Raw genomic sequence first — 26,061 nt, forward strand, 5'->3', positions numbered from 1 at the left:
GTTTTCCCAAATGTCAGTTTCCCCAATAAAAAGACTATTATCAACAACCGCAATATCAATGTCTTGATTTGTTGAATTCCTTTAGGTGTAACTGGCATTCCAGATTTATTAAGAAATTCACTACATGTCAGTAAGTATCCATCAGGAATATTCCTATTACTCCAAATAAAACATTTATTATGGGAAAAGTTATGGTCATAAGCCATTGTCCAGGCTAGCAGGGCTTGTTTATGAAATTTGGAGAATCTGACAGGTAATTTCTCAATTGTATACCAATTGCTTATCAATAAAACATCTCTGCCACCTGTCAGAGTAGACACATATTTTGGAAATGTATTCCATATGTTATCTGTTTCATCAATGAGTCTGATAAGCCTGTTAACCTTGAATATGCTAAGGTTTTGTAACTTAATACTTCCAAACCACCATTACTTTTCTTTTTACATAAAATATCTTTTTTTTAAGTAGTGAGATCTATTCTTCCATATGGAGTTGAGTGATGTTCCTTGCATATGTTATGAGGCATGTCTAAGGATAAGAAGACGTAAACAGATCTTGATATACCTTTGGCTTTTGACAGTAAAACCTAACCTTCCCAAGAGTAGGATTAAAATTGAGTATACTGCAGTGCGTTCATCTTCATCTTTATTAACACCAACTCCTAAATATGTAATTTTGTTATTAGTAGCAACCCCATTTAATTCTATTAAATCACTCTCTTTTAGTGGAAATAACAGATTACATGGCAAGGAAAGATCATAGAGGTGGCGTGTCTGTTGTTGGACTTTTGCACAATTAACCTAAATTGTCAGGATGTATTGCCAAATATCTTGACAGTTTTGAAACATGATCCCAGTGTTGTGTCTCGAACCACGCCTTGAGCCAATTGTGTCATTACACCCCTAGAATCTACACAGTTTTATGCTGTAAACCATTTTGCCACTGGATGAATTTAAAATGAGATTAAAAAAACACATTGAAAAAGCTTTGACATTTAAAATGTTTGCCATTGGCAACATGACTCAACATCATATGATGTCATAATAAACAGACACACACATTACATTACATTTAGCAGGTTCTCATACCAGAGCGAATTCCAAATAAGTGCATCACAACGCTAAGAGCAGTTATCGAAAAGTACTACAAGAGGTCAGTAAGATACTGACTTAAGTGCTAAACTAGTGTAGTTTGCTTTTTTTGAATAGAATATAATAGGGATAGATAGAGAGAAAAGTAGATGATATGAAGCATAAATGTTGCACGTGGTCATGTGGTACTTGATAATGATGTAAATGCTACATTCAAGGCATTCAGTTCAGGGGGTGTTTTTTTTCTGTCCATGGAAGCTTTTCCTCGACTGATCGCATAGACCATAACAAAGCCAGAGGAGCCTGGAGAGGGGGGCGTGGCTTCCAACATGAATACTGGAGAAGAGGAGGGGGGCGTGGCTTCCAACATGAATTCTGGAGAAGAAGAAGAGGAGGGGGGCGTGGCCTCTGAAATGTACCACACCCTCAGTGGAGCTGTGGACTCACATTGCAAGAGGTGAGGAGAAAGTGTGTGTGTGTGTGTGTCTGTCACATGCCACAGGCATGATAGGGTCAGGAGGAGCTATGCTGAAGATCATGTTACTGTGTGTGTAAATTGACATAAAAAAATTAACAATTTTAACATCCTGTCTCCATGTGTTGTTACCAGGGTCAGACTGCAGAGATCAGAGTCACCGGTGCCCAGCTGTCAGTCTGTGAAGAGCGACTGGTCCATGGAGCATCCCATTAACCTTAGTGATGAACATCACCCCCATGAGTCAAGGTGAGGTCACTTTGGCCACGACAGAAGTCTCCATGGGTTAATCCAAGCCCAGTGTACCCAAATCTTACCTGCAATTGGAGCAAGTTTTGGATACATATGGTGAAACTGCTTTTGCTTGAGTCTGATCTGCTCCATGGTTTATGACATCAGACGAGGAAGCACATGATCATGCTTGTTTATTATGATAAATAAAAGCTCAGCACATGGTTAAAACCTTTCAGCACTCAGCTCAGTGAATTGATTCAGTGTCGTTGTTATGCCGGTGACTGGGACACACACATGAACCACAGGATTTTCTGGTTCCAGGCGTTTATTGAAATCGGTAGGCAATTGGTAAGACCAGAGACAGGCAGGGTTCACAACACAGAAGCAGTCTGGAGGCAAATCCAGGATCGGGAGTCGGGGCAGACAGGGTCAGGAACCAGGCAGGTGAGTCGTAAGCGGTCGAGTTTAAGTGGCAGGCAGAAATTGTAGTCAGGAATCAGGCAGGATCGGCAATGCGGCAAAGGAGCAGGAAAACTACGGCGGGGACAAGACAGGTAGAAAACACTGAAATGAGCTAGCAACAAGACAGAGACACGCAGGGAAGATATAGGGCTGGGGTGACGAGGAGATGGGATGCAGGTGAGCAGGCAGGCAGGTGAAGGCAATGAGGAAATCAGGTGGGCGGGGACCAGGCGGGGAGCGGGGCAGGGCTGGAACACAAGGAAAACAAAAGCACATGGACAGGGAAAAACAAAACCCTGACAGTCGTGGCATGTGTTATGAATTTTCCATTTCTTCATTTCCTGAATGGAAAGTGCGTACTTAAAAAAAAAAAAAAAACACATTTTCATTCACATTTACTTCTGTTGTCTTTTAAGTCAGACTCAAGATTATGTTTAAACAGATGTAGGACATGAAATATTCATCAAATATTATGGGCTTCACAAGGCACATTAGGCATGAATATAGCTACTTGGCTAGCTAGTCAGCGCCAGAGCTAAGACAGGAGGAAGGTTGCGGTGAAGCAGAAGATAAGGAAGATAGGGCAAAGAGTCCAAGTTTTGGAATTCCTAGTATGGTCGCATGATTTTGTATCCAGATGATGTCTGTTTCAATGAGTTCGTATGGTACATAAGTACATGTTTGTAATGAGGCAGACCTCATACTCATTGTGATTATTTCTTTAGGAAATTCCAAAAGTAGCCTAAGTGTAGGTGCTGTATATGTATGGGATATGCCCGCAAGTTGGCAGATGGCACACTTGCTATCCCAATATAAATATCAACATTTTATGCATGTATTTATGAACAATATGTCTAAAGATACTGCTTTATAAATGAGTTAACAACACCTGAGTGCACAGAATAAATCAGAACACCAGATTTCAACTATAAATGAAACTGTTCAGATTCTGAATAAATTTCAGAGTTTAGCCAGATTGAAAGTCTGAAGAGGAAGTGGCAATAGGGGTTTGAACTGAAAACATTCAGATCCAATCAGAAGCAAAGGAAAAGAATATCAAATAATTTAGACATGCTGTGACCTTGAACAGGGAAGACACTGAGATCATCAGCTGCTTTGAAGGCAAACTTGTGTTTGTCATCTTGAACCCTTATCTGAAACTTCAAAAAGATAATAATATGCATTTTTATCCTCCAGTGCTTTCCATTTAATATACATAGAACTGTTATGCTGAAGATTTCTTCACTGTATAATTATTTGTGTATGAACTGACAGAAAAATGTATGTGAAGTTTAAAGTTCTGTCTCCATGTGCTGTTACCAGAGTCAGACCGCAGAGATCAGAGTCACCGATACCCAGCTGTCTGTCTGTGAAGAGTGAAAATGACATGGTGCGTCCCAATATGTCTACAGAGGAACATCACCCCCTTGAGTCAAGGTGAGGTCACGTTGGCCAAGAGAGAACTCCCAGTGGGTTTATCCAAGCCCAGGGTACCCAGATCTTACCTGAGATTTGAGCGGGTTTTGAATAAATATGGTGAAACTGCTTTTGTTTGAGTATGATCTGCTGCATGGTTGATGACATCAGAAAAGGAAACACATGATTGTGCTTGTTTATAATGACATATAAAAGCTAGTGGTGTAACGGATCAACCCCCCCCCCCCCCCCCCCCCCTTTTCGGCACGCATGTGAACCGCGGATTAATTGCAAAGTTTATCCATAATAGTGTGAAATACAGTTTTACTGCCGCTGTTACTTTTTAAAGCAATAATTCCCTAAATCTCGTTGCAGAGTTGCAGTGAAAGGATATAAGCACCATTTTAAAAAACCAGCAACCTTACTTAGCAGAAGTGTTGCGAAGACGAAGGCTGCGTCCGAAATCGCTCATTCGTTCACACACTCACTATTCACAGTCATGCAATAAATTAATACTTTTCTGGATGTAGTTTTATGTTTGCACGTTTATTCGAACATTTGTATGAACATCTTTGTGTCTAACTGTGCCAGCTAGCTAGCTAAGTGACTAGCTAGTTGCAACTGACATTAACCCGCTAGTTAGATAATAACGCTACCTATCTAGCTATCACTAGCTAACTTAATGAAATAACTAGCACCCAGCTCCATCTGTTCAAATTAGTTTAAACTAATGTTAGCTAGCTAGCTGGCAGTTAAGTCCAACGATCAAGTCTAAAATGTATATATATATACAGTGGGGAGAACAAGTATTTGATACACTGCCGATTTTGCAGGTTTTCCCACTTGCAAAGCATGTAGAAGTCTGTAATTTTATCATAGGTACTCTTCAACTGTGAGTGACGGAATCTAAAACAAAAATCCAGAAAATCACATTGTATGATTTTTAAGTAATTAATTTGCATTTTATTGCATGAAATAAGTATTTGATACATCAGGAAAACAGAACTTAATATTTGGTACAGAAACCTTTGTTTGCAATTACAGAAATCAGACATTTCCTGTAGTTCTTGACCAGGTTTGCACACACTGCAGCAGGGATTTTGGCCCACTCCTCCGTACAGATCTTCTCCAGATCCTTCAGGTTTCAGGGCTGTCGCTGGGCAATACGGACTTTCAGCTCCCTCCAAAGATTTTCTATTGGGTTCAGGTCTGGAGACTGGCTAGGCCACTCCAGGACCTTGAGATGCTTCTTACGGAGCCATTCCTTGGCTGTGTGTTTTGGGTCGTTGTCATGCTGGAAGACCCAGCCACGACCCATCTTCAATGCTCTTACTGAGGGAAGGAGGTTGTTGGCCAAGATCTCGCGATACATGGCCCCATCCATCCTCCCCTCAATACAGTGCAGTCGTCCTGTCCCCTTTGCAGAAAAGCATTCCCAAAGAATGATGTTTCCACCTCCATGCTTCACGGTTGGGATGGTGTTCTTGGGGTTGTACTCATCCTTCTTCCTCCAAACACGGCGAGTGGAGTTTAGACCAAAAAGCTCTATTTTTGTCTCATCAGACCACATGACCTTCTCCCATTCCTCCTCTGGATTATCCAGATGGTCATTGGCAAACTTCAGACGGGCCTGGACATGCGCTGGCTTGAGCAGGGGGACCTTGCGTGCGCTGCAGGATTTTAATCCATGACGGCGTAGTGTGTTACTAATGGTTTTCTCTGAGACTGTGGTCCCAGCTCTCTTCAGGTCATTGACCAGGTCCTGCCGTGTAGTTCTGGGCTGATCCCTCACCTTCCTCATGATCATTCATGCCCCACGAGGTGAGATCTTGCATGGAGCCCCAGACAGAGGGAGATTGACCGTCATCTTGAACTTCTTCCATTTTCTAATAATCGCGCCAACAGTTGTTGCCTTCTCACCAAGCTGCTTGCCTATTGTCCTGTAGCCCATCCCAGCCTTGTGCAGGTCTACAATTTTATCCCTGATGTCCTTACACAGCTCTCTGGTCTTGGCCATTGTGGAGAGGTTGGAGTTTGTTTGATTGAGTGTGTGGACAGGTGTCTTTTATACAGGTAACGAGTTCAAACAGGTGTAGTTAATACAGGTAATGAGTGGAGAACAGTTAGTTCTTAAAGAAGAACTAACAGGTCTGTGAGAGCCAGAATTCTTACTGGTTGGTAGGTGATCAAATACTTATGTCATGCAATAAAATGCAAATTAATTATTTAAAAATCATACACTGTGATTTTCTGGATTTTTGTTTTAGATTCCGTCACTCACAGTTGAAGACTACCTATGATAAAAATTACAGACCTCTACATGCTTTGTAAGTGGGAAAACCTGCAAAATCGGCAGTGTATCAAATACTTGTTCTCCCCACTGTATGCACTATATAGTGAATAGGGAGCGATTTCGCACACAGCTGAAGAACAGCAGAACAAGCGCTCGAATTTACGTCACGGTTGAATCTGTCGCAATGTTATGGACTCATGAGGCCGGTGGTTCCTACTAGTGTCGGTCGCGAACGAGTCAGCTCTATGAGCCGGCTCCCGCCTGAGAGCCGATTTCTTTCTTTTTTTGTTAATTAATACAAGACAGAATAATAGGATGATCTTTTCGCCACACTACTCGGCCACAGGCACTCCATGCACTGAGTATTAGGATTGTAACATACATTTATGCACGAGGACCAGATGTGTTTAGTGTTTAGTGTTTAGTTTAATTTACAACGTTCGATATAAATAAAACGTTCAACACACATCTGCAATAGTGTTTGATGTTTTTACATTAATGTTTTTATACCAAACTTAATGTTAAATAATGGTTTTCTCTTTCTAAGGTTTAGTTTAATTACACTGAATAATTTAAGTGATATACGTGCACACATACCAATCATAGGTCATTGCTAAATTTGGCTGAATTATAAAAGCCAGAAGTGGTACTAAATGAAGAGCCAAGAGCTGGCTCTTATTGCTGAGCTGAGCCAAATGATCCAGCTCAATAAAAAGAGCCGGAATTCCCATCACTCGTTCCTACGCCGCAGTGGAAATCATGGTTGCTGCAAAAGCAAAAGTTCCTCGCTTTAAGTGTTCTTTCAGTTCTTTAAGTAATTAATGGAAAGCAGTTATATTTGCCCCCCCCCCTTTTTTTTTTTGCTGATCTGAATAATGATCCGATCCGTGACTAAAAAACGGTACGATCCGAACCATGAGTTTTGTGATCCGTTGCACCCCTAATAATCTTACCTGAGATTTGAGCGAGTTTTGGATAAATATGGTGAAACAGTTCTCAGCTGAGATCAAGGTCTGTTTGGCTAAATATTAATGTCATGTAAATTTCTACATTTGATCGTAAAGCCTAAATCCCTGTAGAATGTCACTGATCATTTAAGGATTTTTTGTGCGTATTATTTGATGTAGAAGTTTATCATTTTGTTCAAATGTCTCTGATGAGCAATCATTCCTTTAACTCAGCACTAGTGCATTCTTTGTGTTTAGTGCAGTCAGCATAAACAAAATACTAACAGCATTAAACACAATATGCTAAATTAGTGAACTTATAATGATGATGTAAAAATGGTTATGCTTGTGATGATTTGTACGTTGAAAACATTCAATTATTATGAGTGCAGAGTGTCAGAATTATAACATAATTTTTATCCAGTGTTTGGCAAGGAGCACAGACATCTGTAACCACATACAGTCACTATGTCTCCGCAATAGTAAAGATTGCATTTATTATGTGAAGGACACACTCATTGTCACCATTTAAGGAATTTTACAACCTTAGACATTCAGCATGTTCTGAACAAGAGGGCTGGTTGCCCTGACTTCCATGTAACAGTAGGTCTCATTGTAACATGGAAAGTTTGAGCAGCTCTACAGAAAGAATCTATTTTGAAAAAAATGCTTCAAATGGTTCATTTTGTCAAAAAGGTTCATTTTTAGTCACGAACAGCACATGCAGAACTGAGCCGCTAAATGTTCTTTCCCAAGCACATGGTCCCGCTCCTCAGGGGGGACTCATAAGAGAGCAGCAGCAGAGGGGCTGTAGGCTGGGTGAGGCCCTGTATCAGGGCAGCACTGTGTTTGTGTTATCCATGTGTGGTCCCTGTCCAACACATCTCTGCTCTTCCTCACTTTACAACCCGGTCAGACTTCAAACAGTCTGGTGTCTCACTCGCGCTGGTCCAAAGTCAGACAGAGTGTGTCTGTAACCATGTGCTCTTCATGATGATTAACCGAGCTGGTGAGATGATCAGATAAATGTGCATAAATGAAAGGCAACAGGTCATTTCTGCCAGAACACAGGAACATAAAGACCCTTCTGTTTGCTCTATCTGCTACGTTTGTGCTTTAAACCTACATCCTGGTATAAAGTCAGTGAGTATTTATGGAGCCAAAGCAGCTTCACTTCTGTTGAAATACTCTGTGGAAATAATGAAGCTCTGTGATGCTCTTAAGCAGGTGTGTAATCATATAATAACATTTTGAGCTTGTTTCTCCTTTAGTCATTTTGCTGCTATAGCACTGATTAAATGTGCATTCCTGTGTCTGCAGTGAGCTGTCAGAGCTCCAGTCCATCTCTGCAGTGTGTGAGCAGATGAGCCAGCAGAGACTCTGCCAGCAGGTAAAGAACTTCACTGATGTACCTGTATCTGCCTGTACCTGGAGTCACTCATTCACCTGAGTCTGCATGCACCTGGAGTCACTCATTCACCTGAATATACCTGTACCTGGAGTCACACATTCACCTGAATGTACCTGTACCTGGAGTCACTCATTCACCTGAATCTACCTGCACCTGGAGTCACTCATTCACCTGAATCTGCCTGTACCTGGAGTCACTCATTCACCTGAATCGTTCTGCATTTTGATGAATACATTCACCTGAATCTGTCCTGGTTTCATCATTCATTTGACTTTGTAATCCCTTTATTCACTGACTGGCTGGATTGTCTGTCCTTTAACCCCTCATTCATCTGAATCTGGCTGTCCAGTATTAAGCCATTCACCTGTCTGTGTCACATACTCACTCATTCATACTCACTCCTTTGTTCATTCATTCATCTGGCCTCACTGAAAAAAAGCTTTAATATTTCTCCTGGTAATATTCTGAAATTTGTTTTCTATAAGATTTTGCTTAGTTTTCATATAATCTTTTTCATTCTATATTCTTAATCTCTGGTTTAACTGATGTCTTTATTTCACTGCAGTCCATGATTGTAGATGCTTCATCCCTGTGTTCCAATGATCAGGACCTGGAAGCAGAAAATAGTAAGTTGTTTTTTACTCCATTTTTCTTACAAATAGAAAAGGGTTATCTGAACAGGGTCATCTTTTAGAAAACATCACCAATTTATCTCACCCACACTATCACTAGACACAGACACACTACTGTTGTTTAATACCACACCCTATGGCACGCTACTGCTGTTTAATAACACATAATACTCTCACACCCTTCAGCAACAGTCTGTTCTGAAAATGTGCCCATTTTCGTGCAGAAGGAGTCCAAAAGCAGCTGAAATCCACTCTGAAGAAGAGGTTTGAGTGCATATTTGAAGGGGTTGCAACATCAGGGAGACATACCCTCCTCAACATTATTTACACAGAGCTCTACATCATAGAGGGGGACAGTGAGGGAATCAATAATGAACACGAAGTATGGCAGGTTGAGACAGCATCCAGGAAACAGACCACAAAATACACTGCAATCAACTGCAATGACATATTTAAACCCTTACCTGGAAAAGAGAATCCCATCAGAACTGTGCTGACGAAGGGGATCGCTGGCATTGGAAAAACAGTCTCTGTGCAGAAGTTCATTCTCGACTGGGCAGAAGGAAAAGCCAATCAGGATGTTCGTTTCATGTTTGTTCTTCCTTTTCGGGAGCTGAACTTGATTAATGATGAACAATACAGTCTGCTTGGGCTTCTGCATGTCTTCCACCCTGAAACAAGAGGGATTGAAAACATTGAGTCTGATGTTGACAAAGTTTTGTTCATCTTTGATGGTCTGGATGAAAGCAGATTTCCCTTTAATTTCCAACACAACAAGGTATTGTCTGATGTAACAGAGACATCCTCAGTGGACGTGCTGCTGACAAACCTCATTAAGGGGAATCTGCTTCCCTCTGCTCTCCTCTGGATCACCTCCCGGCCAGCAGCAGCCAATCAGATCCCTCCCGAATACATCCACCGTGTGACAGAGATACAAGGTTTCAATGACTCACAGAAGGAGGAATACTTCAGGAAGAGATTGAATGATGAGAACCAGGCCAGCAGAATTATCTCTCACATGAAATCATGCAGGAGTCTCTACATCATGTGTCACATACCAGTCTTCTGTTGGATTTCTTCAACCGTTCTGGAGAGACTGTTTGGTGAAGCTGACTGTGGAGAAATCCCTACAACTCTGACTGGAATGTATACACACTTCCTGCTCATTCAGTCCAACATCAAGAATCAGAAATATCAGGGAATAAATGAGACAGATCCACAGAAGCTTCTGGGGCTGGATAAAGACATGATTCTGAAACTGGGGCAGCTGGCTTTTCAACACCTGGAAAATGGCACATTCTATGAAGATGACCTGAGAAAGTGTGGCATTGATGTCACCGAAGCGTCAGTGTACTCTGGGGTGTGCACCGAAATCTTTAAAGAGGAGTCTGTGCTGTATCAGAAGAAAGTGTACTGCTTTGTTCATCTGAGCATCCAGGAGTATCTGGCTGCTTTGTCTGTGTTTCACTCATATGCAAGCAAGAATGTAAAGGCATTGAAGTCAATTTTTGGTCAAAATTCTGAAGTCACTGAATTGTATCATTTGCATGAGAGAGCTGTTCAGCAGGCCTTGGAGAGTAAGAATGGGCACCTGGACCTTTTCCTGCGATTCCTTCTTGGCCTCTCACTGGATTCCAATCAGAACCTTCTCAAAGGCCTTCTGAAACAGACAGGAAGTAACTCGGAGAGCATCAAGAAAACCATCAAGTACATCAAGGAGATGAAGAGGGATGATGCTTCTCCAGAGAGGTGCATCAATCTGCTCCACTGTCTGGCTGAACTGAACGATCATTCACTTATGAAGGAGGTTCAAAAGTTCCTGAGCTCAGGAAGTCGTTCTGGTGAATGGATCTCACCTGTGCACTGCTCTGCCCTGGCCTATATGCTCCTGATGTCAGAGGAGGTGCTGGATGAATTTGACCTGAGGAAATACAACACCTCAGACGAGGGGCGCAGGAGACTGGTTCCAGCTGTGAGGTGCTGCAGAAAGGCTCTGTGAGTATTAACATGAGTATCTCCTTTCAAACATACCATGGTTATCCTGAAAACATGCATGTTAGAATATGATAATGTATATTTAGCTGTACCATGTTGCTATATAATCAAAATCTCATTTGATTTTCCTTTTAATGCTAAAACAATTGCAGAATCACAAATTAAAAAAAAAAATCAAATAAAACTATTATGGACATTTATAGAGTTCATATTAAACTGTTTGTACAGGCAAGAAAGTGGTAAAATAGTTGAGAAATATGGCCTGTGTCCACCTTAATGTTACATTGGAATATTGAATTGCTGAGTGGAATTAATTTATACATTTTCCCTAAACATCATGCCATCCTATTTCTTGAGGGTGGATAAAATCTTTTCTCTGCATTTTATTCAGTATGAAAATATTGTCTAGAATATGCAACATTTGCAGGTTGGATTATAAATATGTGTCACTGCTTTATTACGGACCACCAGATAGGTTCATTATTGCTGCTGTTGCTGCTACAGCTGTAATGTAGGGCAGCATCATTAGGATCTAGGGCATCATTTATAAAGTGTGCCTGCTCCCAAATTTCATGCTAAATTTTGCGTGTGCAGAAAGCCATGCCAGTATTTTGACTTAAAAACCTTGATGTGAGAATGTGCATACTTCAGTGCAGACTTCAGACCAAGCGTACAAATAATCCTTTTGGCTGAACAGGCGTGTTACAGATTTGAGTTTTCCTATCTGTAAACATGACCCTCTGAAATATCAGAAAAGACAGCCTTAAAAGAATGGGAAGATGTACCTGTTCAAGCGACAGCACTGTGTGAAATACACAGGCAAATTTTCAGTACAAATCTGTACTGCAGGTAGTGATAACTTTCAGAAATAAATATTCTTTCGAAACATTCTACATCAGTATCATTCATATTAACACTTGATGCAGTTCAAGCAATTTATTAACAGGTTTTTGGTAGGGCTGGATGTAAATATTCGACTATTTGGGTATTCGTTCGTTGGGTAGGTATTTGGTTTTCAATTTTGAGATTTGGATATTCGGTTTTTTTGCTAAATGTAGGCTATCAATGAAGGTGAACTGCAAAATACATTTGTCAGCGCATTCTTGTACTATAATTATACTTTTTAATTGCACTGTTAAAATGTGGAAATATATACCATCTCAGCTTGGGCACCTGACATCCCTCTCACTTACAGCAGTGAACGTCACGTGATGGGAAATAAAAAGTAGCTGGTGACCGCCGAGCTCCTGCTTTGGGACTCGAACGGAGGGTCTAATTGTTTCGACCGCCCCCCCTAGCTAAGTTTGTCACCCTGGGAGGATGCTAGCTGCAGCGATGCCATGCTTCTCTCTGCTTCCAGTGGGGCGCGAGACCATTTTTAAATACTGCGGCTCTGTAAGCAGTGATGGCAGTGAGTGTGTAGGATGGGTTAAATGCAGAGGACAAATTTCGTTTCAATGTATGTGAGTAGTGTGAAATGACAATAAAGAAATTATAAATAAATATAAATCTTATAAATATAAATCTCAATTCTTCAATTTGTTGGAGCTAGTATGCTGTTTCTGCGCTTCTGTTTCACAGCGCTTTGTCAGCCGCTGTCTCGGATTCGGAGCCTATTATTATGAGCATTTATGTAGGTCTATAATTTATCCATGATAAGAAAAATTGTCACAAGCTGTTATTATTTCACAAAAAGTGCATAGATAAGACCTTGTTCAGTCAAACCCCTCGGGGTTACAAGCATGCATGCATAAAACACACCAAATCTTTTGGAAAATGTTTTTTTTTATTAACAAATAACAATACAAGCAACAATACTGTAGAATAACAGAATCTTTAAAAATTAATTCCTTTAATTAAACCGAAAGACACGTGTTGCAGCGCTATGCCGTCTATCTCAGCCAAGAACGGAGAAATGTGTGGCTGAGTCCTTCCCGAGTCATGCTCAGCCCCCCCCCCCCAAAAAAAATGGTGTTCAGGACAGCCCTAGTTTTTGGATTGATCCACAATTAATAAATTAATAAAACCAAATTATTTTCACTGGTGTGACAGTTTAACAAAGACATGATATCCCTGTGTGTACTATCTGTACTGTAGATGTCTGTTGCTCCACTTAATGCACTAGCACTTTTGGGGGATGTTGCTAATGGTACCTTACTCCATGAGTGTGCATTCAGATATTAGGCAGACTTTATGGTGCATGAGTATGAATGGTACAGCACTGCTTCTTCCTAAATATTTGTATGTTGCTGATCCCAGTACTGGAAAGCCCAACTAGATGCAATACTGCTGTACAAGTGCAGAGGCAAGTCCTCTCTACCTGTGGTTTTCTGGCCACAGGGAGCTTTCAGAGGGAGCCCAGTGACAGGTCTGCATGTCCCATCACTAAGAGGCATTATGGCTGATGCAGAGAGCAGCATCATTCACATCACAACACAATATACTCACTTCCTCTGCACTGCAGAAACACACATCACAATATACTCACTTCCTCTGCACTGCAGAAACACACATCACAATATACTCACTTCCTCTACACTGCAGAAACACACATCACAATATACTCACTTCCTCTGCACTGCAGAAACACACATCACAATATACTCACTTCCTCTGCACTGCAGAAACACACATCACAATATACTCAATTCCTCTGCACTGCTGAAACACACATCACAATATGCTCACTTTCTCTACACTGCAGAAACACACATCACAATATACTCACTTCCTCTGCACTGCAGAAAGAATTTACAGTCTGTATTTTTCCTGAGTGCCTCTCTCACTGTGTGGCCATCTTCATCTCCTCTTTTTGTTAGAACAACTTCAATTGAAGGAATTGGAATCTCCATTCCTCAGTGTTTAAAGATGTCAGGGGGATGTAAAACAAAATGTGTTAAAATAGTTGAAATGGCAGTTAGTCTGGAAAAATTAAACATACCAAATTGATGTGAAAAGCTTCACACCATCTACAAGGAAAATAATGAAATATGACATCTTTCCCTTTAGATGTGTGATTTTTTCACACGTCTGTTTCATAACTCTTTCTTAAGATTCTGACTCCCTCACATTTGTATAAGTGGTGGCATGTATAATTCCTTTGGTTCCATTCTTACTCTTAGATCCAATTACATGTCAGTATCTTGAATGCTGGCACCTGGACACCTTGTACTTTTCATTTAATGTTAAAGTGAGTTTTTGCAGCAGGACTGATTTGCGATTGAGATCCTCGATAGGCATTCCTGCATTTTTCACATTCAAAATGAGCATGTCAGAAGATTGACACAGCATTTTCCTCTTATTGTAAATACCGTCATTCTCCTTGTTCATGCTGAAAGGTGATTGTCCAACCTTAGTCCCACAGAGAAACATCCTGCTATTTCCTTGGCAAAATTGCATCTGAGCTCTGGCCCGGGATTCAGAACTGAGCAGGAGATTGGAGAGTCTGTCGCCACACCCACAGGCCAATTTGTGCTTGTGAGAGTGTGGTGGCGATTTCGCTGATGGGAACGCCGGGTTGTGGGGATGGAAGCAGCAGCAGGTGGCTGGGTTATCAGGAACCTGAGGAGTAGCAGAGAGTCTCACAGCAGCAGCACTGCAGGCAGACGCAGTAGCAGTGATGGAGGATTTAGTCCTGGGAGGAGGACCAACACTTCCACAGACACGGCACCACAATCAGTGCTCATTAAAATCAGTCAGATCATTCATTCAAAACATTTAAAAGCTTTTCAGGGTTTTTGATACAAATAAAAAACAACAGGTGATAACTTTTCCCTCAGAGACATTTTGAAGTAGAAATGTTTTTGTTATAAAGAATGTTTGATTATAAATGCTTTTTTCTGTCTTTCTATTTTTTCAGACTCGGTAACTGTAACCTTACAGAGAAGTCCTTAGAAATTGTGGCCTCAGCTCTCCAGTCAGCCACCTCACCCCTGAGAGAGCTGGACCTCAGCAAGAATAACCTGGGAGAATCAGGAGTGAATCTGCTGAGTGCTGCACTGATGAGTCCAAACTGTAAACTGCAGACTCTGGATCTCAGCTACAATAACCTGGGAGAATCAGGAGTGAATCTGCTGAGTGCTGCACTGATGAGTCCAAACTGTAAACTGCAGACTCTGAGGTGAGTGTTGCTGTTTGAGAATCCTGATTCATCAGCATTTTTCACTGAATTCATATTTTAAGTGATGCCTGAAAGATTCCATGAAAATTAGAAATATGGATCCTTCTTAGTTTTGACTTCAACTGGTCAGTAATATAGAATTAAATGTTTGTACGCTGAGGTTGAGTAACCCCTGACTGGCCTTCACTCTCTCATGAGTGTATTCAGCCAACTGTGGGAAAAGACCCAGAGCCAAATTTACTAAAGGATTCTGTGTGCAGTGCTGGCAGTAAAAGCTACAGAAACATTTGGGAGGAAAGGGTTAAAACTGCTCAGTTAATAGATACTTGCTTTTGCGCAATAGATCTTCTATTTTGTGAAAGAATTGATATGGTCTGCCAGTTTGTATCAGATCCATTAATTGTCATTTATTCAGTAATTTAGAATTTGGTTTTGTGGGCACATGAACAAGTTGCATGAGGTTTAAAGCATCATATATTGTATTCCTTTCATGGAATCAGATGCTGATGATAACCAGTCCCAGTTTAAATCCCCCATAAGAACAAATTCTGAATCTGAATCAGATATTCCAAGCAAATGTGGGGTAACAATGATGTGTCTGCAGGGGATGATGGTATATGGTTAGACTCTTTTAAGGTGCTTTCAGATAGGACGCGGTGGGCGCAGCGCTGCGCTAAAGAACTCATTTCTATGTGTTTGCGCGGCGCAAGAGCGCATCGGCGCTCCGCTGAGCTGAGCGCAGTGCAAGGCCGCGCCTGCCGTTAAAAAATGTTCAACGTGGCCGCAGCGCTCTGTGACGTCAACTCGGCGCGTCCGATTGCAGAGAACCTGACAGCTCCGTGCAGACAGGTCCTCAGAAAAACGGAGGAGAAGCTGATTTTGGCGGTGTCCAAGTACCCTGAAATCTACCATACTAGTTTAACCCCCCCCCCCGCCTGCGCCCACCCTCCGCAACGAGCGGCAGCACAGACCACATCCTATCTGAAAGCACCTTTAGGGATTTTCTTTTCATTTCTATGTGTTTGCGCGGCGAAAGAGCGCATCGGCGCTCCGCTCAGCTGAGCAGAGAACCTGACAGCTCCCTGCAGACAGGTCCGCTGAAAAATGGAGGAGAAGCTGATTTTGGCGGTGTCCAAGTACCTTGAAATCTACCATACTAGTTTAAAAACATACCGGGACACAAACAGAAAAGTCGTGATTTGGAAAGAAATTTCCAGCAACCTAGGCTTAACAGGTGTGTTTAAAAAGCGGTAGAAACGTGATGTTTTCTATTTTCATAATAAAATGTTAGCCTAGCCTACAGGAAAATCTAGCCCTCTCTTGCTAGCCATCAATATATGTTTATCAGCACAACTAAAGCCAGAGCTTTTCACAGAGATGCAGAAAGATACATGGTACTTCCAAAACCGCTGCTCGAAAAACCAGCCTCTGCTACTACCTGCTACCCACTTCCTGGAAATCTTTTTGGTTGCCTAGTAACTGGCGCCCACGATTTCCCCGTTTACGTCCCCCCGCAACGCGCCCACCCTCCACAGCGACCACAGCGCAGACCGTGTCCTATCTGAAAGCACCTTTAGCGATTTCCTACAGAAATAACCACAAAGTCTTTTAAACAGACTTGTGAATCTGAACTCTTCTAGAACTCTTCTAACTGATCAACAGATCAGTTCAGCACAAAAACTCTCTCTCCCCCTGTCTTTATATATATATAGATAATGAAAGATATCAAATACAGTTTTGTGCTGAATTAATTTGTTGAAATGCAGACAATGCTGTTCACCACAGGCTTGTTCTGTCATAGTAGCAGAAAAGGTATCAAATTTGAGGAGTGTGTGTATTTATATAATGAGCAGAGATTCTGTCTCTTTTTCTCCACAGACTGGGTTGCTGTAATCTCACAGAGGGCTGCTGTGGTGATCTGGCCTCAGTGCTGCGCTCACACCACTCAGAGCTGAGAGAGCTGGAGCTGAGAGACAATGACCTGCAGGATTCAGGAGTGAGAGCGCTCTCTGCTGGACTGGAGGATCCACACTGTAAACTACAGAGACTGGGGTGAGGAGCATGATAATGTACAGTTAACTCCTGATTATCTAGGCTAATGGAATGGAGCCATGGCACAGATAATCAACAAAATATTACTTTAATCTTTTTATGTATATCTACCATTTAAATAAAGAAATAACCTTTAGATTGAAATAACATGCTTTTAGAAGATGCACAATACAACAAATCCAAAGTTTCCATTTGAATGGCTGGTGAGTGTTAGACTGAGCCCTTCCTCCAACCCTCCCATGTGACAGGAAGGGTCCAGCTGCAGCTGTACTTCACTGGGGGCTGGACCTGAGGACGACTCTCTAACCTGTTGGCTGCCAGCATTCTCTGCTTGGTGCATGTCACCTATCCATTTGGTATTGGTTTGGTGTCTGTTTAGGCACAGTTAGAGCTAGAAGAAGAATAAATAATAATAATAATAATAAATGACACAAGAACAATAGAGTGGTTGCCTGTATCTCCATGAATACTGGTTCTACACACATACAATTTATATCAAAATAGAGGTTCACTGTTCTCAATGTTTTCAGTTCAGTGCTGTAATGAACAATTTTTGATTTATGAGCCAAAATATTTGCCGAGTTCAGTCTCCGCTTTAGATCACATGTAGCCATTACTGCTAGCATTATGATATTTACATATCTTCAACGGAGCCAATCAGAGGCAGCTATTGAAGCTACTGCTGTTGCAACGGATCCAGTCAGAGACAGCGGGTGTGAAGCCACTGCCGTTCCCAAGAAATTCACATGTACTGTCAATACACATCACATTTTCTTTATGAAATGCACAAAAATCTTTGTTTGATTTGTTAAAATGAGATTTACAGGAGCCATGTTAAATTCCAGAATTATGCTGGTACAGTAATCGCAATCCTGGGAAAAATGGTGTAAGCCTAGAATACTGTTCACCATATCTCAGGTTCTGTACAATTCATAATTTTAAATGCTGTTGCCTAAGCACACAGGACAGGTAGAAAAGTGCAACTTGTTCTAATCCTATTGTCCTTTGTAAAGTAAATTACTCAGGAATACCCATGTGTCTTTCAGCTTCTATAACTGTCATCTTGACATAAATGTTCTTATTTTTCCATTGTTTAAACTTTTGTCACTGTCAAACAGATGAAATTCAGTTGTCAGTCATTTCAAAGATTGAAAGTTTTTGACCTTCAGTAGTTTGTGTGAGAAATATAGATTCTGAAGTATCATGTCCTTGAGCCCTGCATCTAGCCTAAGTGGTACAAAGCTGTTGATATACACAGTAGGTGTTAAGGCTGAGACTCTGGAGGGCAGATCAGATGTTTGTTGTACCCCTTTCCAAACTCTGTAAAAAGCCCATAGCCACTCACCCAATGACTCCCCTGTGATCTTTCCCTCACAGAATGGAACTGCAGACAAGAGTATATGTGCACATTTAAACTGCATACTGAGCCACCTGGTACTGGCAGTGTCTAGCATCCATACTGTCATTGCACAGAGCTGGGCTGCTGCCAGTAATGATACATTTACATTTACCTTTATTCATTTGGCAGATGCTTTTTATCCAAAGTGACTTACAAGTGAGGCAGAAATGTTAAAGATGAAGTAGTTCTAGACCTTCCAGTGGTTTTGGTGGATCCATCTACCCTACCAGATAAATCTGGATATGAGCTTATCAAGTGAGTTAAACGTGGGTTTGGGCTACAAAAGTGTGTCTGGAAGCGGAACAGGAGTCTGAGGACTAGATTCATTATAACTGACTCTGCTGTGTCCATTAATGTGAGGGGCAGCATGGACCAGCAGGTCAGATCACCCTTAGTTTTGAGTGAGTGATACCATTCTTAGGCCACCTGAAACACCATGAGGATTTCACCTGGGGAGTAATCAGTGTATTCATCACCAATGCCTGTGTTTTGTCAACGTTTACCTTGTGACCTCAGTAAAATCCAAAATTTCCAAAGCCTGTTGTTGGCTTAGAGATTGAATTTGAATTGAAAGGGAAGCATATTTATGAGAGGACATTGTAATGTCTTCATTGTTACTTACTGTTTGTCCTAGGATTTGTCCTAGGTTCTACACTGAGGGGAATGAAAGCAGGGAAGAGGGAAACCCTGCCTTGGGCCCCTGCCTGGCTGGAATGGTTGCTAGAAGCTGTCATTTACTGCTAGCTGTGATTGTGGGGAAGAGTACCGAAGCGGAATGAACTTGATAAAATTTAGACTAAAATCAAGTGTTTGTAATGTTTTAAAAAGAAATGGTGAAGAGGCAGGGCCCAGTGCCTTTTCAGCATGCAGTGTTAGTGCCACACATGCTACAGGCTGGGATGTAACATTAAGGAGCCTACGGATATTAGCACGCTGCTGGGGGGTGGGGGGTCCTGGCCAACCTGCCCACCCCTACACCCCGCTGGAAGGAGGCCAGTTTGTTCTGCTGTTGCTCCCAGTCGCTGTCGGCAGATGATGGAGCTGGTTTTGAGCTCGGACTGTAGGGCTCAGCCTGTGCTTGGAACAGGCGTCTTTACTGTCTGAGTCCCGTAAATGTCTCCTCTTATAATACCTTTGTTTCAGGAGCTTTAAATTCCTCTCCACTCTTTCTGATAATAAAGAGTTAATAGCGTCTCAGCTTCATTGCGCTGGGCTAAGCTGGCAGCAGATGATTTCCCTTAGTGTTGCTGTTCCAGTCTCCTCATTTGCTTTTCCAGTGCTAGACCTCCAATGCTTGGCCTCTCTGAGGGTTTTTACTGATGCGTAGGTGACGAGTCTCCCTCTCAGTTTTACTTTGCCTGCCTCACCCATGATACTAGGTGGTATGTCTGAGCTGTGGTTAAACTCCATCTATGGCATAAATGTAGCTCAGATGTGGGCTGGAAAGCTAGTTTCACCTAATATTGAAGTTTTTAATCATCAGTGACCTGAAGAAAAACATTGACCAAAGTCTAAAACTAGATTAAGGGGTGAATGCACCAACATTTTAGTTTGATTGTAAAAAAGTTATTTTAAAACATTGTTTAAATACATTTATCCTCACACTGTCACAGCAAGCAGAGGTCAATGGTATTTTGTCATGAATATAATGCTGCAAGGTTTATCAAATAATTTCAGTTATTATCTCTAATAACCAAAACTGTATGGGTAAATTGAATCATCTCTTCTTTATTCATCTATCCCCTGGGTCCATGCACCAGAGATGAAACTGTGGAATCAGTTGCAAATGTGCACTTTTTATTGCATTATTATATTCATAATTAGTAAGAGAACAGTGATGATAATGGAGGTATTGTCCTGTGGAAAGAGATTTAATTAAATATAGCAGCAGGGCATGTTCTCTTTGCATACAGTGCACTCTCATCTGATTGGCTAAGAAGTGACCAGATGTGATGACTAGACCAATTAGAGGAGAGTGCACATTGTATGTGCAGGGAAAGGTCATGTGCTTTACCTAATTACAGTATTGATCAGTTTAACTTCTAATGGCCCGTCCACATCTAAAGCGATTCGCTTGTCGCCCGTCCCTTAGTCGCTGACAGTTGGTCGCTAGTGGACATTCAGCCCCGTACACACAGGAAGAGACTAAGCGACGAGAGACCATGGAATGTTAATGAAATTCGGTGACTTGCAGTGATGTCAGGCGAAATGACTGTTGTAGACGTGAAGTGACAGGGTTCCAATGGGAGCGAAGGATATCGTTGACTGACAAGGTATCCTTCGCTCCCCTTGGTAGTCGCCGCAAAGTTGAGATTTAAACTAATCGGAACCCTCCCACTTCACATAGCCAACTGTCATTTCGCCTGACATCGCTGCAAGTCGCCAAATTTCATTAACAAATTTCTCTCGTCGCTTAGTCTCTTCCAGTGTGTACGGGGCTATACTTGTCATTCATGCTTGCTGTTCATTTTTTTTTGATGGTCAAATGACATTTTTGCAAGAGTCTCACCCACATGCATTAATATTATTATTGTTCTCTGCGGCAGTCTCCATGTACTGAGTGTCAGATATTCTGGTATTTTCTCCTGCTTTTCCTCCAGAGCTGTGACAGTGAAGAGCTCTTCTCTCCTTCTCTCTGCAGGCTGTCAGGCTGTCTAGTCACAGAGAGAGGCTGTGCTTCTCTGGCTTCAGCTCTGCGTTCAAACCCCTCACACCTGAGAGAGCTGGATCTGAGCTACAACCACCCAGGAGACTCAGGAGTGAGAGCGCTCTCTGCTGGAGTGGAGGACCCCAGCTTTAAACTGGAGACACTGCTGTAAGCAGAGTTCTTCTCCTTTGTGTGTGTAGATGTCTGGTGTGTTAATGGAAAACCTAGTGAGATGTGTAAGATGGTGGCCAGTGTTCTCATCTGATCAGCAGAGTCCTGGCAGTGTGTGGAGCTCTCCCATTGTTACAGAGCTCTGAGTTTCCACACTGCACTTCATAGGCAGAAAGTCTGTGTCTCTCAGTCTCTGTTCTTCTGTTCCTACAGTGTGGACCATGGAGGAGAAGTTATGCTCAGACCAGGACTGAGGAAATGTAAGATACACACACACACACACTCACAAAAACACTCACACACACAAATGAACAAAAACACACACAAACACACATACACAAACAGAAACGCACACACACTCACACACACACACACGCACCCCAATCTGTCCCACCCAATATTGATAAAAAAAAAACTTCCAATGAGCAGCATCACATCCCTAGTTATGGTTGGATGTCTGAATGTTTCACCTCATCATTTAGCCTACTGTGACGACCATCACGAACTAGGCTACTCGTGGCAAGTGATTGCTGTAGTGTAGCCCACTCAGACACCAAACACACGCATTTCCTGCTGTCTCCCGTTCACCCCGTTTGCTAGCTAGACATTGTAGAATGTATGCACTGCTATTAACCTCAGCATTTTTTCACTATCACAATGCCCTGATGATAGAATGAAGGATAAATAACTCATACACCGATTTTAGTTTCTAAAAAATATTATTTCAAAAATCTTTTATTAAAAACGTGTTAATCTGCCACTTAGGCTACCTTCGTCCATATGTCCCTTCTGTTAGTGTTCCGCTGTTTCGGGGGTCCTAAAACGAGCTGGGAACTGAGCTGCCTCAGTTGTGCCTGTCACAGATGTAATCACACGATACCCTTATAATCACATCATCAGGTGATTTTAAACGGCGATATTGGTAGCTCGGCGGCACAAACGGCAAAATGAAGCCAACGAAAAAAACAAAACAATCACAGCGTTTTTCCACAAAGCAAACAATGTAAGTAGACTTAAATTCTACATAATCCCAGCCTATGTTCAATGCACTTGTCAACACATTTCCCCCATATTTCAGATAGACATGTTTATGGCTTTATTGTTTTAATGGGGAAATAATCTCTGATAGCCTAAATAAGTAAAGATGATCGTTTTGCACTTGCCTGAAGTGATAAATGCAAAATAAGAGCGGGACTTGCTGGACTGGAGGTGAGGAGAAGCCTAGTCTAGTGTTTCAGTCAAAATTCACAGAACTTTTTCGATTAGTAGATATTTATTGTTGCTAACTGAATTTTTACATTGCACTGGCTAAAGACAACATTTCCTCATGGCCTGATATTTTCAGGCAATTTCTGATGACAGTGAGAAAGGCCCTCATCAGGCTGAAAGAGACAGAGATCACAGAGAGGATCAGCTGGAGGGCAAAAGAGTCAGTTTCACATCATGACTTTTAGTGTTAAACCATGAGCCCAAACCATGAGTTTGTGTGAGCCTCAAGACTAGCTGGCAGAGGGGACTTATTTTTGTGCTCATCTCTTGGCTTTTCAGGGCTTTAAAACAATAAGCGTTGGGGTCACTTGATTTGAGATGTTTCCAGAATTTGATGTCTCGTTTCTCAATTTTAATTGATAGGGGATAGTGGCCTAATTCAGCCCTGCATGCATTGTTAGGTGTGCTCCTCTGTACTTTGAGGATACACTTACAGAACTCTGCATGCAGGGTTTCAACTGGGTGTTTGTCCCATTTTTCAGACCCATTGTACATGAGTGGACCCCACGCTTCACTGCCGTATATTGCAATTGGTTCTATGACTGATTGGAAAATTCTGAGCCAGATTCTAATTGGTATGTCAAATTGGATAGATTTTTTAATGGCATAGAAAGCCCTTCTTGCTTTCTCTTTCAAGTCATTCACGGCCAGGTTAAAGTTACCGGTTGTAGTAACCTTCAGCCCAAGGTATGTGTAATTTTTTGCATGTTCGATTGTATTTGAACCAAGGGTGAATTTTTTTGTGGTTGTGTGTGTGTGTGTGTGTGTGTGTGTGTGTGTGTGATGCTGATCTCCTGGTTCTGATGCAGTAGATTGTGTTGGAGATGTTGCCTCTTCTAACCTCCTTCCTGTCTGCAGATGCCTGCCAGCTCACACTGGACCCCAACACAGCACACAGAGACCTGTCTCTATCTGAGGGGGACAGGAAGGTGACACACACACCGGGGAGAAAGCAGCCATATCCTGATCACCCAGAGAGATTTGACTCCATATGGCAGGTGCTGTGCAGAGAGGGTCTGTCTGGGACTCGCTGTTACTGGGAGGCTGAGTACAGTAGGAGGGCTGATATTGCAGTGACATATAAAGGAATCAGCAGGAAAGGAGGGGATTCTGACAGTGTGTTTGAATACAATGACCAGTCCTGGTGTCTGTGCTGCAGAGGTAACAGGTATTCTGCTGTACACAATAATAACATCACTTCCATACCCGACCCCTCCTCCCACGGCTCCTCCCCCTCCTCCCCCTCCTCCCACAGAGTAGGAGTGTATCTGGACTGGCCGGCCGGCACTCTGTCCTTCTACAGCGTCTCCTCTGACACTCTGACCCTCCTGCACACTTTCCACACCACATTCACTCAACCCCTCTATCCTGGGTTTCGGGTAGGATGGGGCGCCTCAGTGTCCCTGTGCATGCTGGGATAGATCCCTGTATCCTGGAGGAGTGGATGTGATGTTATTCACTGTGGTCGTGACTACATAAATCTCCACATTAATACTGTCAGTGTCCAAACACTGGATAGGATTTACTTAATATGATTTATTCCAATATTGTAAAGGAGTGATTTCTCTTATTAATATTTTTAATAACATGTTTTATAAAATCTTTTGCAATATTAGTACGATGCTGAAATAAGGCTGTATGTGTGTATATAGCACATTTGTATCGTGTGTTTTGTGGGACAGGGAAGGGTTAAAATTATCATTTAAATATTCAGCTATTTGTATTTTGTCAGTCACGCGTGCGCGCACACACACACACACACACACACACACACACACACACACACATACTCTCCTATCTCTCTCTCCCCCTCTCTCTGTCTATCCCTCTCCCTCTATCTCTCTCTCCCCCTCTATGTCCCTCCCTCTCTCTCTCCCTCCATCTCTGTCTCTCTCACTCCCCCTCTCTTCCTCCATCTCTCTCCATTTCTCTCTCTCCCCCTCCGTCTCTCTCTCCCTCCATCTCTCTCTGTCCATCTCTCTCTCTCTGCATCTCTCTCTCCATCTCTCTCCCCCTCTCCCTCCACCTCTCTCTCTCCCTCTCTCTCTCCATCTCTCTCTCTGTCCCTCACTCCATCTCTCTCTCCCTCTCTCCATCTCTCTCTCTCCGTATCTCCATCTCTCTCTCCCCCTCTCTCTCTCCCTCCCTCCATCTCTCTCTCCCTCTCTCCTTTTCTTTCTCCGTCCATCTCTGTCTCTCCATCTCCCCCCCGCCCGTCTGTCTCTCTCCCTCTCTCTTTCTTCCTCTCTCCTCCATCCCTCTCTCTCTCTCTCTCTCCCCCTCTCTCTTCCCCTCTCTCTCCCCCTCTCCCTCCCTCCATCTCTCTCTCTCACTCTCTCCATCTTTCTCTCTCCCTGTCTCCATCTCTCTCTCCCTCTCTTCCACTCTCTCCTTCTCTCTTTATCTGTCTCTCTCCTTCCATCTCTCTCTCTCCCCCTCTCTCTCCCTCCATCTCTCTCTCTCACTCTCTCCATCTTTCTCTCTCCCTGTCTCCATCTCTCTCTCCCTCTCTTCCACGCTCTCTCCCTCTCCATCTCTCTCTCCCTCTCTCTCTCTCTCCCTCCATCTCTGTCCCTCTCTCCATCCAATTCAATTCAATTCAAGAAAGCTTTATTGGCATGAGCGTTACAACAACATTATTGCCAAAGCCATGTACATGCACACACACACACACACACACACACACATAAAAAAAAAATAAATAAAAAATTAAATAAATAAAAATAAATAAATTTTAAAAAAGGAGAAAGGGACAATTATGTTGAACACAAAACAGGCCCCTTCCAATAATAATCACAGACAGAAATGGAGCTGCTGTTTTCTTATGGGTGGCCTCACTGGCTGTCCCTAAGCTTATGACAAGCTGCCACAAATTTTGCTGCCAGAGTGGCCAAATCCTTGTTCTCTCTCAGAATGTGTGGTAATTTTCCCTCATGCGTGTAGTTTCGAAACTCAGGGAGGATTGAGTAGAATTTATTAAATGAAGATTCTCTAATTTCAGCATATTTAGTGCATTCGGTTAAGAAGTGCAGCTCTGTCTCTACAGCCCCCAGACTGCAGTGCGAGCACAGCCTCTCCTCTCTGGGCAGCCAGGTCTGCCTGTGTCTGCCTTTTTCAATGGCGAGGCTGTGCTCACTGAGTCTGTACATTGTCAAGGTTTTCCTGAGTTTCACGTCTTTTACTGTACTCAGGTAAGTAGCTGTTGTATATTCACGTTTTAGGGCCGAATAGCTTTGTAATTTGTGTTGTGTTTTAGTCACTTCTTTCCAATGGTTAATGTAATTTTCCTTTTCAGTGGCTGTAATTTTGTTGGGTCTAATGCTTCTGGCTATTGTGTCATTGTCCTGAGCCTCTGTGATGTGCGCTGGTGTTAAATCACTGAGTCTCAGGACAAATTGGCTCAGTGGGCTCCTTCCTATATTCAGCTCTTGGCTTTTCAGGGCTATG

At 42.3% G+C, this 26,061-nt stretch overlaps 3 protein-coding genes across 3 annotated transcripts in view; all 3 read left to right on the forward strand.

Moving 5' to 3' along the window:
- The first annotated feature begins 1,349 nt into the window (after positions 1-1,349).
- The window catches only part of LOC118790458 (protein NLRC3-like), a 47,042-nt gene continuing 22,330 nt past the window's right edge, over positions 1,350-26,061 (forward strand). The window contains exons 1-4 of the mRNA XM_036547376.1: positions 1,350-1,548; positions 1,690-1,815; positions 8,239-8,308; positions 8,895-8,955. Coding sequence (XP_036403269.1) covers positions 1,421-1,548; positions 1,690-1,815; positions 8,239-8,308; positions 8,895-8,955 — 385 coding nt within the window. The 5' untranslated portion in view covers positions 1,350-1,420. The remainder of the gene's footprint in view (positions 1,549-1,689; positions 1,816-8,238; positions 8,309-8,894; positions 8,956-26,061) is intronic.
- On the forward strand, positions 9,098-10,960 carry LOC118779297 (protein NLRC3-like). The gene is made up of 2 exons (XM_036531340.1): positions 9,098-9,152; positions 9,186-10,960. Exons 1-2 carry the CDS (start codon positions 9,098-9,100, stop codon positions 10,958-10,960), a joined length of 1,830 nt encoding a protein of 609 aa, XP_036387233.1.
- LOC118790467 (stonustoxin subunit beta-like) lies at positions 23,369-24,090 on the forward strand. Its single transcript, XM_036547388.1, has one exon. It carries the CDS (start codon positions 23,439-23,441, stop codon positions 24,033-24,035), a length of 597 nt encoding a protein of 198 aa, XP_036403281.1. The 5' UTR covers positions 23,369-23,438; the 3' UTR covers positions 24,036-24,090.

The sequence above is a fragment of the Megalops cyprinoides genome, chromosome 1 (genome assembly GCF_013368585.1).
Source record: "Megalops cyprinoides isolate fMegCyp1 chromosome 1, fMegCyp1.pri, whole genome shotgun sequence".
In the NCBI taxonomy this organism is placed as follows: Eukaryota; Metazoa; Chordata; class Actinopteri; order Elopiformes; family Megalopidae; genus Megalops; species Megalops cyprinoides.